Below are 14,318 nucleotides of genomic sequence, written 5' to 3'. Positions count from 1 at the left end.
GCAGGAAGTAAAATTTACATACAAAAATAAATAGTGTGACTATACTTCAATGACAAATTACCTTAAAAAAATCCTGTTTACAATAGCAACAAAAACAATAAAATACAAATTAATTTTACCAAGGGAGAGAAAGATCTGTACAATGACAACTGTAAGACAGTGACAAAGGAAATAGAAGACAAAAAATAAATAAATAAAAAGGAAAGATATACCATGATATGGACTGGAAAAATTAATATTATTATTAAAATATCTATACTATTTGAAGCCTTCTGTGGCTCCAATGCAATCCCTATGAAAATTCTCATGACTTTTTTTTTTTTTAACAGAAATAGAAAAGCAATCCTAAAATTTATATGGAACCACAAAAGACCACGAATAGTCAAAACAATCCTGAGAAAAGAATAAGGACAGAAGTATCACACTTCCTAATTTCAAGCTATATTATAAAGCTATAGTATATAAAACAGTATCGTATTGCCATAGAAACAGCTACAGCGACCAATGGAACAGAATTGAGCCGAGAAATAAACCTATGCATATACAGTCAACTAGTATTTGATAAGGAAACCATAAACACTCAATGGAAAAAAGATAGTCTTTTCAATAAATGATGCTAGGAAAATTGGATATTCACAGGTAAAAGAATGAAACTTGACCCTATCTTATGCCACTTACAAAATTAAATCAAAATAGATTAAAGACTTAAATTTAAGACCTGAAACCATAAAACTCCTAGAAGAAAACATACAAGATAAAAAGCTCCTTGACATAAGTCTTGGCAACAATTTTTTGGATAGGACACAAGCAACAAAATCAAAAATAAACAAGTAGAACTATATCAATCTTCTTCACAGCAAAGGAAATGATCAACAAAATGAAAAGGTAACCTATAGAATGGGAAGAAATATTGCAAATCGCTTGTCTGGTTTATCTCATCATCAAATGTTAATAAAAATATATAAGGAACAACTCTTACAACGTAATAGGAGATAAATGAATAATCCAATTTAAAAAAGGGCAAAAGACTTGAATAACCATTTTTCCAAAACAGACACATTCAAATGGCCAACAAGTACATTGAAATGGTGCCAAATTCACTAATCATTAGGGAAATGCAAATCAAAACAGCAAAAGTATCATCTCACACTTGTTAGAATGGTTTTCATGTATCAAAAGAGTTGATAAATGCTGGCAAGGATGTGGAGAAAAGGGAACCCTTGTCACCTCTGGTGGGATTATAAATTAGTGCAGCCACTATGGAAAGCAGTAATTATAGATTCCTCCAAAAAAATTAAAAATAGAACTACCATATGATCTAGAGATTCTGAGTATATATTCAAAGGAAAAGAAATCACCATGTCAAAGAGATATCTGTACTCCCATGTTCACTCAGCATTATTAACAATAGCCAAGACATGAGAACAACCTAAATGTATTCAACAACAGATCAAGTATAAAGAAAATGTTGTGTATGTACACATTTTTTACTGAGTCATAAAAAAGGGAAATCCTGACATTTACAACATGGATGAACCCTGAGGTCATTATCCTAAATGAAAGAAGTCAGAAAAAGACAAATACTGTTTCATATCATTTATATGTGGTATCTGAAAAATTTATAGAAAAAGAAAACAGATCTGTGGTTATCAGAGGTAGAGGATTGGATGCAGGGTAACCAGTAGTACAGTCAAAAGGTACAAACTTCCAGTTGTAACATACAACATGATGACTATAAGTAATGCTGTATGGTACATTTTAAAGTTGCTGAGAGTAGATCCTAAAAGCACTTATCACAAGGGAAAAAAAAATGTGTATGTCTCTATATGAGGTGACAGATGCTAGCCAAACTTAATGAGGTAATCATTTCACAGTACAAGTTAAGTCATTATGCTGTACACATTAAATTTATATAGTGCTATAAATCCACTATATCTCAATGAAACTGAAACTAAATAAGGAGGAAATATCACTATACTTGCTTATTAAGAGAAAAGTACCATGGTTTCATACAACCTTTTTTTTTCAGGTTTTAGTTAAATTCAGTTTAGTTCACATGTGTGTAATATTAGTTTCAAGGGTAGAATTTGGTGATTAATTGCAATATAACACCCAGTGCTCATTACATGAAGTGCTCTCCTTAATACTCATCACTTGATTATCCCTTCCTGCATCCATCTTCCCTCTAACAATCCTCAATTTGTCCCTATAGTAGAGCTTCTTATGGTTTGCCTCCTTGTTTTTATTTTTCCTTCTCTTTTCCTATGTTCATTTGTTTTGTTTCTTAACTTCCATATATGAGTGATATCATATGGTATTTGTCTTTCTTGACTTATTTCCCTTAGCATAATACTCTCTAGTTCCTTCCACATCATTGCAAATGGCAAGATTTCATCCTTGTTGATGACTGAGTAATATTCCATTGTATATATACACCACATCTTCTCTATCCATTCATCAGTTGATGGACATTTGAATTCTATGTTTTGATTATTGTGGATAATGCTGCTATAAACACTGGAATGTATATGCCCCTTCAAATCACTATTTTGTGTATCCTTTGGATAAATACTAAGTAGTGAACTCTTGCCCATTATATAAGGATATCTCTAAAATTAACTTTACATGCAAAGTCAAGTCCTTTTTGCATCTGCTTACTAAAGATGGTCATCTAATTCCCTCTGTAGCAGTGACTGCCCCACCTCACAACCAAAACAACAAGGCTGAGAGTAAAATAATCAATGAGCTTGTAGAAAATAAAAAATGTCTGGCTGGTAGGCTCCTACAACCAGGTACCATCTCCTATTCCTTAGTCACTGGTCATCTGAGATAGTTCTCACATATACCCTTAATTTTGTAGTCCAAAGAATACCAAAGCAATAAGGCAAGCAAGTATTTTTATTTTTTTAAGTTCTTATAACATGGAAGTTTATCATTCAATTTCCAGGCATTCAGCTTTCTAACACTATTTCAGGAATACTCTTGACATAAGGTCACTAAAGTAAATGTATAATGTGTGTACACACAAACCCTGCAAAAACATTTTGAGTTCTGATCCAGTGAAATCCAGTGGTGGCCAACATTAAGAATAATGTACAGTGCTATACCCCAATAGAACATAGCTCAATGAAAGGGGAATCTCAGAATACTAGGGTCAATAAAAGATTTCTATGATAGGATTAGACATGAGGCACAGAAAACTTATAGTGTAAAAGGAGCTACTCTGTTCTGGAAAATTAGTCATAAGATAGGGAATGCTGATTCCCAGAACATATACATACAAGTGAGGCTAAGTAAATAGGATTCTGGAAGAACATTCATCTGCTCTCCTCTCTATTCACTTAAACACAAAACTAGCCCATCTCATTTAATACTCAGGATTGTGCTCATATGCAGAAAATATTAGTACATTCTTAATTTTAAAGTGTACTCACAGAAAAATGAATAATTATGTGGTTCTTCATTTCTTAATAATTATCACATACACTGTAACTTTTAATACCTGACCATGAGTTCTAGTGAAATGAAATCTTTAAATTCAACATTCATGTTAACACAAAATTCATATACAGGCACTTTAAAACCCTTAAAATTCACAACTGTGAAGTCTTTTTACCCCAACTTAAATATCAAAAAGCCTTACTGGTATCTCTTAATGCAAATCTAATTCAAGACATTTTTATTTTTAAGACAAAGATAAATTTGTAGTCATTACCTTATTGGAAAGAACATTTTTGTGACAGCTCAAAAGTATTTCTGAACATGTTGGAGGTGTTTTGTAGATGTGGGAAAATAAGCAGTTTGCAAACAGAGGAACAGAAAAAGTACATCACTATACCACAGTCTTTTTCCTAAATGGTTAAAGAATTATTCAACAACTCCAAAACCCTTTTTATATGCACACCTGGGAAGAATACCATATCCATAACTTTCCTCGGAGTTATACTGAACTGATGTGGTTTTAGACCAGATGTTTAAATGTTACAGTATGTACATTTTCTTCCCCTCTTCTAAGGCAGAAGTAAAGTAAGAGGAATATTTGACTTCACTCCACAAGAGACCTATTTAATAGTTTGGCGGTTATGTAAGTAAAGGTAGCTTGGCTAAGTCAATGTTGACGACATACAGAACGACATGATCCTAATGAGTTGGAAAATATTGGCTCTCATGAGAATAGACCAGATGCTACTGAGCTGAGAAAGCTACTGTATTATTGAATTTCATTTTTATGAGGTAAAATTTATTATTCAACCATTAAGGTATCCCACATGAAATCTTGCATAAAATACTTTTACAGTTACATTCTGGAAAGTAGATTTTTATTTCAACATTAAGACATCACTTGAATGAGGGATTCAAATGTCCATTTGATCACTTTCAGCACAGATTTTAAAGTCTGAAAGCAATTTTCCTATAAATACCAAATTAATGGAACTACATTGTGAACAAAACAATGAACTACCTAAATAAGGAGAAAGTGGTAGCAAGTCCTTGTCTTCCTGAACAAAAAATGGCCATGTTGGCCTATTTTATCTTCTGGAGAATGACAAAGGTTAGAATTTCAATGATTTGAGTACCATCAGAAACATGAACAAAAATATGTAATTCAATCATCCCAATTAATATATATTTAGTTCAAACATGATCAGCTCTGTTTTATTATTAATGATTTATTACCTTAGTTAGACTTCTAATATTTGCTATTTTTTTATTACATAATTGCTGATGTAGTAGCAAACTAATTATCTTACCATCTTTCTGGTCTCATTTACTAGAGATAGAGTTTGATATAGCAGAAATTATAGTAACAGAAAGGTCTTAAGCTTACCCAAATTAATTAGTGATTATCTGTAGGATGATATTTAAGAAAAACACTACATTGTCCTAAGCATAAATTTTCACATGTGTAACACAGGACATATAATGTGCCAACATCAATATTACTGGTAAGAAGCCAGGGAAATTAATGCATAAGAGATATCAACCTAAAAAAGGTAAGCAAATTCAGACAATTCAAGTAAGTGTTATGGTATCCAGTCCCAATGGCATGCAGCTCACTAGGGGAAAAATTATTAGTAGACAGCTATAAAGCAAGAAGAAGTAGAAAAAAGGATAAGGTTTCAAATTTCTATTATCCCACCATGTTGCAACACCTATTTATAAATTTATTATTCTACTCCCTTTTGGAGTCCCTAGAAGAGAGAATATATGGCTCATCATAGGTTTCTCTGAACTAGGTGTGGCCTCTTGTAAATTGCTATTTAAAGGGGCACAATGCACAGTTTCTTAGTAAGTCCAAACAAAGACATCTAACCGATACCTTGAATTTTATTTTTCAGTCATCAAGTTCACTGTTCATTAACCTACCTTACTCTTTTGCCTTACTCTTTGAATTTACCTTTGCCATTTATCTTCTAAGCTAAAACACTGGATCAATCCCAATTCTGACAATGTTTATCACAGTCTCCAAGAACCTGATACCCTAGAACAACGTCCATAGGTAGTATCCCCATATGTATGATTTTAGCAGGATTCTATATCCAGGAAAAGAAAAACAAATCAACTCCACAAACAGTATTTTGTACTCACAAGAATCTAGGAGTAGATAAGATATTATCATCATTTTATAGATGAGAAAGTTAAGCAAAACTCAATGAAACAACGGACTTTCCTTCAGACATATACTTAGTTACTGACAGGATTTCCACACTACAATTTAGTGCTCTCTCCTAAATTTCAACTAAACAAAAAAAATATTCTTATCATCTGACATACAGTAAGACTTAAACTACACCAATATCTATATATAATATACAGATTACTAATATTAGATGCGTAAAATTGTTTTTAAGAAGCATGAGCACAGAGCTTTGTATTACTTATTTTAATATCTTCTAATTTTATTCTAATTTTTGAAAGAGATGAGAAAAAGTTATTGTAGCTTTATAGAACATGTCTTTTTATTCAATATTCACATATTCTCTTAACAACTCTTAAATCCATCACAAAACAGAAATAACTGATTCAACAAACTAAAATCATCCCATTGCTGTGGCATACTATAATACTGAGTTTGTTAAAGAAAACATATTTTCTACCGAAAGGCATTTTGTAGATTTGATGCTTGAAATTAAATTTGATATTGCATATTTCTGAAGCATCATTATTATCCAACATTTAGAATGAGATAACTAAGGCACAAAGTTGTGGCATATTCTGTTTTAAGAGCAATGAAATTCAACACAACATTATTTGATTTTATACACACAAACCTATTTAACAGCTTCAGTTATTAAAAGGAAAAATATGGTATTAAATAGGTATTTTTATAAAATTAATCAAGTTAATAAAATGTGAAATAATTCGGTACTTGTAAAGCAAGAATAACATTATGTTTCTGTCCTTAGTATTCTATTTAAAAAGGCAGCATAAATAGGAACATATAAAACTTAACTACCAAATTAATTTATTTCCTTTGAGTGATAAATTATTTTGCTACTTTTCATTGGCCACTCTTCACTAAGAGCTTTATGTTTATTATAATTAGGGAATCAATAACCATACTATCTTAGCTATCATGATTTCAAAATAAACATTATTCATCTTTAAAATTTTCCAGAAATGTCCTACACTCCATTAGGTACATTATGCCAGTAACACAGTGCCATCCCCTAGCACATTTTCCAAAAAGACATAAATATCAATACTGTATCTTCTAGGCAAGGAATTCTGGAATTTGAAAAGCATGTCATTAATTATTATCAAATTCTTTGAACTCTCTCTCTTTGGAAAAATACTAAATTTTCTTTTTGTTATTCAAGCATTTCTCAGGTCCTCAGTTTCCCAAACTCAAAATTTCAAGAGGCAATTGAACAGAAATTTAATTCCTATTCTCACCAATGAAAAGGTAGGTAGGGCACTAACAATGTACATCTTTCATGTTTATAAATATAATAAGCAGGGAACCCTGGGTGGCGCAGCGGTTTGGCGCCTGCCTTTGGCCCAGGGCGCGATCCTGGAGACCCGGGATCGAATCCCACGTCAGGTTCCGGTGCATGGAGCCTGCTTCTCCCTCTGCCTGTGTCTTTGCCTCTCTCTCTCTCTCTGTGACTATCATAAATAAATAAATAATTAAAAAATATATATATATATAATAAGCATAATACTTTTACTATGGTATATGCATTCTATTTGATTATATTCTTATCAACTCTTAGTAGTAACCAACAGTTAATTTCAAATCTAACTAATAAGTCACAATCTGCATTTAAATGAAATGGTAAAGTAGAATCTCAATTACAGATAAATCTTTCTAAAAATGACAAAAATCAGTAACAGTTCAGTTCAGATATGACAATGTTGTTTTGTTTTCTAAGATTTTATTTATTTATTCATGAGACACAGAGAGAGAGAGGCAGAGACACAGGCAGAGGGAGAAGCAGGCTCCATTCAGGGAGCCCAATGTGGGACTCAATATCCAGATCTGCCTTCAGCTCTGGGATCACGCTCTGAGCTGAAGGCAGACGCTTAACTGCTGAGCCACCCAGGCATCCTAACAATGTTGTTTTGATGATAGTAGAGATAACACACAGAAATTTCTTACTTGTAAGAAGAATATGTTGCAGAATAGACATGGAGAAAACAAAATGAGAAAGGAAAAATTTAATCTAGAAAGTCAGCATCACTGACTTGGTCTTAGAATCAAGCAGAATAATAATAGCAGGAAGGATTCTGTGATGTAGCAAAGTTTGAAATTATTAAAACAACAAAAAGTAAAAGAAAATGGACCTGTAACAAAGAAACAAGGCATTCTAAATGATAACAAAATCCAATGTAAAGATTATACCTAAAGCTACAATAAAGGGAAAATTAGACAAGTCACCCTCAGAAAAGTGGAAAGACAACCCATAGAATTGCAGAAAACATTTCCAAACCATAGAACTGATAAGGGGCTTGTATCTAAAATACATAAAGATTCTCATGGCTTAAAACAAAAAGATAAACAGGCCAAATAAAAAATAAACAAAGGACTTAAATAGACATTCTCCATGGAGAATACATAAATAGCCAATACATGAAAAGATGCTCATCATCATTAGCCATAATAAAGATGCATATCAAAATCACAATGAGGCAGTACTACTTCATATGCTCTAAGATAACTAGAACCAAAATGATAGGTAATAACAGTATAAGGAGAATGTGGAAAACTGGAACATTCATATACTGCAGGTGGGAATATACAATGGTGCAGCTGCTTTGGAAAATAATCTAGTAGTTCCTCAAAAGGTTAACTACAGACTTACCCTATGAGCCAACAATTCTACAAGAGAAATGAAAGCCTATGTCTACACAAAAACTCATACATGACTGCTCATGGCATTATTCAGAACAGTCAAAAGTAGAAACCACTCAAAGGTCAACCAACTGATGAATGGATAAACAAAAGATGGTATACAGATACAAAGGAATATTACTCAACAATGAATAGAAATGATATACATGCTACAATATGAGTAAACTTCAAAAACAACATGCTAAGTGAAAGAATTCAATCACAAAGTACTATATTTCATATGGTAATTTATATGAAATGTCCAGAACTGACACATCCATACAGACCAAAAGCAGATTAGTGATTGTTAGATGGACTTTTGGCTTGGAGAGTGACAGCTAAACAATCTGGAACTTCTTTTGGGGGTAATGAAATTATTCTAAAATTAGTATCAGTAATGGAAACAGAACTCTGAATCATACTACAAGGTAAGTACTATGTACCTGAAAAGAGTGAATTAACAACATGGTATGTGAGTTATAACTCAATAAAACTCTTTTTAAGAAGATTTGGGGTGCCTGGGTGGCTCAGTGGTTGGGCATCTGCCTTCAGCTCAGGTCATGGTTTCAGGGTCCTAGGATCAGGCCTCATGTCAGGCTCTCTGCTCAGCAAAGAGTGCTTCTCTCTCTCTCCCTTCCCCACTGCCAACTCATACTCTCTCTCTCAAATAAATTTTTTAAAAAATAAATCTTTAAGAAGCTTTGACAGAAGGAATGAAAATGAGGTGGGAAACCAAGGTAAACACCACAAAAAAAAAGAACTACAAAGAAAAAAAAACTATAGGCCAATATCCCTCATGAATATAGATTTTAAAAACTCAACAAAATATTAGAAAATCAAATCCAACAATACATTTTAAAAAATCATATACCATGACCAAGCAGAATGTATTCCCAGGATACAAGAGTGATTCCATATTTGCGAAACAATCAACATGATACTTCAAATCAGTATGAGAAAAAATAAAAACCATTATCATCAGGACACCCAGGTGGCTCAGTCAGTTAAATGTCTGCCTTAGGCTCAGGTCATGATTTCAAAGTCCTGGGATCCAGCCCCACATCAGGCTCCCTGCTCAGCAGGGAGTATGCTTCTTTCTTTCCTTCTGTCCATCCTCACCCCTGGTCTCCCTCCCCCCGTTACTGCACATTCTCTCTCAAATAAATAAAATCTTAAAAAAAGAAGACCATTTCGATAGAGAAAAGGCATTTGACAAACTCCCACATCCATTCATGTTAAAAAACCCTCAACAAAAGAAATCTAAAGGGAAGATACCACAACATAATAAAGATCTTATATATATTAAAAAAAAAAAAAAAAAAGCCACAGTCAACATCATACTCAATTGGGAAAAACCTGAGAGGTTTTCTCCTAAGGTCAGGAATAAAACCTTTTTTTTTTTTTACACACTTTTAAAACTTTATTTATATAAAAAACTCATTTGTTTTTAAAAGCATTAACAAGAGAGAAAGAAAAAACAGGAAAGGTATGGAGCAGAAGACATGCCCCTTAGTAGTATTCAGTGGGGAGGTGGGATTTTTGGTTCTCTGGAATTGAATGTTTAGTGTTTTTATAAACAAAAAAGAAAAAAAAATAGTTAAAGGTCCCCAAAAGCCCATGGCTGTTCTATTACCCACACCCCACCAAGAAAAAGAGCACCAGGAAAAGAGCAGAAGAGGACAAGAAAAACCAAGAGTAGAGCCAGGTCCAGATGGGGACAATTTCCCCTGTGCAGTATGTTCTTAGAGTCAAAGAGGGGAAAAGGCTCCTTTTTGCCAGAAAAGGAGTGGGAAGAAATGGGGAGAGGGTAAATAAGGGATTTTAATGCATAGGGGAAGGGAAGGAGATGGTGGGTTGTGCACTTTTCTCCTACCCCGTAGCCTCAATATATCAGGAGAGGGGGAGAGAGAAGGATAAAGATTTCCAGTTGCATTGAACAGAGCTTTTAGATTAAGAGGAGGAGTAAAAGGCAAATAAGGAAAAGGGTTTAAAAAAAAAAAAAAAAAGTCAACCAGCACAGCAGCTGATTCCTCTAGCCCAACCCACTAATAAACACTAAACTGAAAGGAGGAGGTACTGGGGGGCAGGGGCAAGGGCATTCTCATCACTTTTATTCAACTAGACACAGCAATTAGACAACATAAAGAAATTAAAGGCATCTAAATTGGTAAGGATGAAGTAAAATTCTATTTGCAGGTGACATTAATACAATACATAGAAAACCCTAAGGACTCCACCAGAAAAAAAAATAAAATTCATAAATGAATTCAGTAAAGTCTCAGGATACATAATCATTGTACAGAAATCTATTGCATTCCTATATACTAATAATAAAGCAGCAGAAAGGTAAGGAAATAATACCATTTATAATTGCACCAAAAACAATAAATTATCTAGGAATAAACTTCAAGACGTGAAAGATCTAGACTCTGAAAACTAGAAAACACTAATAAAAAAATTGAAGACGACACAAAGAATGGAAAGACATTCCATGTTCATGGGTTGGAAGAACAAATATTGTTAAAATATTTAACAATTGTTAAATATTGTTAAAATGTCTATACTAACTGAAGCAATCTACAAATTTAATGTAATCCCTATCAAAAATTTTGAAATCTAAAATTTTGATAGGGATTACAGTATTTTTCACAGAACTAGAACCATACTAAGATTTGTACAGAACCACCAAAGACCTTAATAGCCAAAGCAATTTTGCAAAAGAAAAACAAAAGAGAAGTATTGTAATTTCAGACATCAAGTTATATTACAAAGCTGTAGTAATCAATACAGAATAGCCATATACATCAATGGAACAGAACAGGAAACCTAGAAATGAACCCACAACTATACAGTCAATTAATCTTCAAAAGGACAGGAAAAAATATCCAATGGAATAAAGACAGTATCTTCAACAAATGATGTTGGGAAAACTGTGCAGGAACATGCAGAACAATGAAACTGGACCACTTTCTTACACCATACACAAAGATAAATTCAAAATGGATGAAAGACCTGTGAGATCTGAAACCACAAAAATCCAAGAAGAGAACACGGGCAGTAATCTCTCTGACATCAGCCAGAGCAACTTCTTTCTAGATATATCTCCTGAAGCAAGGGAAACAAAAGCAAAGATAATTTTTTGGGACTTCATCAAAATAAAAATCTTCAGCACAGTGAAGGAAACAATCAACAACACTAAAAGGCAACCTACATAATGAGAGAATATATTTGCAAATGACCTATCTGATAAAGGGTTAGTATTCAAAGTAAAGAACGTATACAAATCAACACTCAAAAAAATAACCCAACTAAAAAATGGGCAGAAAATATGAATAGACATTTTTCCAAAAAAGACATCCTGATGGTCAACAGACTCATGAAAAGATGCTCAACATCACTTATCATCAGGGAAATTAAAATTATGAGAGGTAGCACCTCACACTTGTCAGGATGACTAAAATCAACAACTCATGAAACAAAAGGTGTTCATGAGAATGTGGGCAAAAGGAAACCCTCTTGCATTGACTGTAAACTGGTGTACTCTGGAAAATAATATGGAGGTTACTCAAAAAGTTAAAAATAGAACTACCCTTCAATCTTGCGATCCCACTGATACGTATTTACCCAAAGAGTACAAAAAACACTAATTCAAATGGATACATGCATCCCTATGTTTACTGCAGATTATTTACAATAGCCAAACTATGGAGGCAGACCAAATGTCCACCAATAGATGAATGGATAAAGATGATGTGGTGTGTATATGGATAGCTAGCTAGACAGATAGAAAGAAGTATTAGCCTTAAAAAAGAATGAAATCTTGCTATTTGCAACAACATGGATAGCAGTAGAGAGCATAATGCTAAGTGAAATAAGTCAGAGAAAAACAAATACCATATGATTTCACTCATATGTGGAATTTAAGAGCAAGACACAGGAGTAAAGGAAAAAAAGAGAGAGAGAAGAGAGAGAGAGAGAGAAACCAAGAAACAAACTCTTAACTACAGAGAACAAACTGATGGTTACCAGAGGGGAGATGATGGGAATGCGTGAAATAGATGACCGGGATTAAGGAGTACACTTATGATGAGCACCGAATAATGCATAAAACCGCTGAATCACCATATGGTACATCTAAAACCAAAATGACACTGTATGTTAGCAACACTGGAATTAAAATAAAAATAGAAACAAAAGTGAACTGTATAATAAAAATAAATTAATATTTAAAAGAAAAAAAGACAGGTATGTTTCTGGCATAGGGGAATGAAGTAAACACGGGCAAAGGCATGAATGTGGAAAAGAATTAGAGCCCTCAACCACTGAGCCACCCAGGCGCGCTCTTTCTGCCCTGAGCATGGAGGCCAGCAAAATGCAGATCAATCTCACAACCCCAAGATCATGACCTCAGCCAAAACCAAGAGTCACACACTTAACTGAGTGAGCCACCCAGGCATCCCTTGACATTTAACTTTTTAAAAATAATGACTACCAAGTTTTTCCCAAACAGCCGTTATCCTTTAAGCTAATTTAGTAGCAACATACAAATACCAAACAAGCAGAAAAGAAAAAACATCGATTTTTTTTTTACAAAGCATAGTTTAAAAAGTACAGAAAGAAACAAACAGTAAAATGATAGAAACAAAGTCACAAAACAATTACATCAACCTCAATGGATTAAATTTGCTAGCTAAAATACAGACTATAAAATTTCATTTAAAATATCTAGCTATATGCCCTAAACATATACCTAAACCATAAAAACAGACAAGTTTTAAGTAAAAGAATGCAAGAGGAAGCACAGACAAATGCCAAACAAAAGGAAGTTGGTTGTAATTATGTTAATATAAAAAAAAATAGATTTAAGTCAAATGACTGCCTGAGGGATAGATTCACTACATTTAATTAAAAAATCAATTTAAAAAGAGATTATAATATGTATATATGTGTGGAAGGAGGGTTATGTGTTCATATACACACACCAAAATTTGCATTCTATTATGGAAGACTCAAAGAATTTAAAGGCCTTTCATAAGCTCCAAGTTAACAACTTCTAGGCTAATGAAACATTTGCTTTGTCATTCTTTATAAAATCCTAGAACCTGACAATGGAGAACTATATAAAATTTTACAAAAAAAAAAAAAAAGAAAGAAAGAAAGAAAGAAAGAAAGAAAGAAAGAAAGAAAGAAAGAAAGAAAGAAAGAAAGAAAGAAAGAAAGAAAGAAAGAAAGAAAGAAAGAAAGAAAGAAAGAAAGAAAGAAAGAAAGAAAGAAATTTTACCTTAGTCATTAGGTATGTCATAAAAGGGCTCTAATTAAAATGCTTTTTTTTTTTTAGAATGTATAATATATTCTCCCATAGTAAGGTCTTAAAGTCTTCAAAAGCACCATATAAGAACAACAGAAAAGCCAGTGTCTTATTTTCATAGGGAAATGAAGTAGAAATTCATAGGCTATTATTTATAAGAATGATTTTATTTAATAAAAATATATCCTCTTTAAAAGCTCTTTTGTACTACCGACAGAAGTCAGATGATTATTTTAAACTGAGGCAACTAAAAAAAAGTAAGCCTTCTTTAAGTTTTTCTTGTTCACCTGCAAAGTAAGTGACAGGATAAAGATAACATCTCCTATATTGGCATCAAAGACTTTTTACTTTTAGTAGTTAACTCATTTATTCAAAATACATGTAATACTAATTTTTTTCACACAAAAAGGGTAATTTGCTTACCAAGTATTAAAATATTATGATGAATAATTTTATTCTAATTTTCCAGCATACTCAAACATACTGTACTTATACCTGATGTGGCTATCATTTCAAGCATACATATTACATTTATACCCTCAGAAGTTATCCATGTAAGGTCAAAGGGTTAATTGTGCAAGAAGTTGGTAAAATAAATAAATAAATAAATAAATAAATAAATAAATAAGACAGAGAGAGGGAGAGAGGGAGGGAGGGAGAGGAAACTTCCTGAAA

General features: G+C 32.9%; 1 protein-coding gene across 22 annotated transcripts in view; it reads right to left on the bottom strand.

The window, feature by feature from the left end:
* The window catches only part of VPS13B (vacuolar protein sorting 13 homolog B), a 733,948-nt gene that overhangs the window by 587,100 nt on the left and 132,530 nt on the right, over nt 1-14,318 (bottom strand). Inside the window, exon 18 of one of the 22 annotated variants that reach the window (XM_072773988.1) lies at nt 13,857-13,930. The exons of the other annotated variants lie outside the window; for them this stretch is intronic. Within the exon in view, the coding sequence (XP_072630089.1) occupies nt 13,872-13,930 (59 nt within the window). The 3' untranslated portion in view covers nt 13,857-13,871. Of the gene's footprint in view, nt 1-13,856; nt 13,931-14,318 lie in introns of those variants that run through there. 22 annotated transcript variants of the gene reach the window in all.

This window comes from Canis lupus, chromosome 14 (assembly GCF_048164855.1).
Source record: "Canis lupus baileyi chromosome 14, mCanLup2.hap1, whole genome shotgun sequence".
In the NCBI taxonomy this organism is placed as follows: Eukaryota; Metazoa; Chordata; class Mammalia; order Carnivora; family Canidae; genus Canis; species Canis lupus.
The sequence above is the reverse complement of the archived record's forward strand: the minus strand, read 5'-3'. Positions and strand labels throughout refer to the sequence as shown.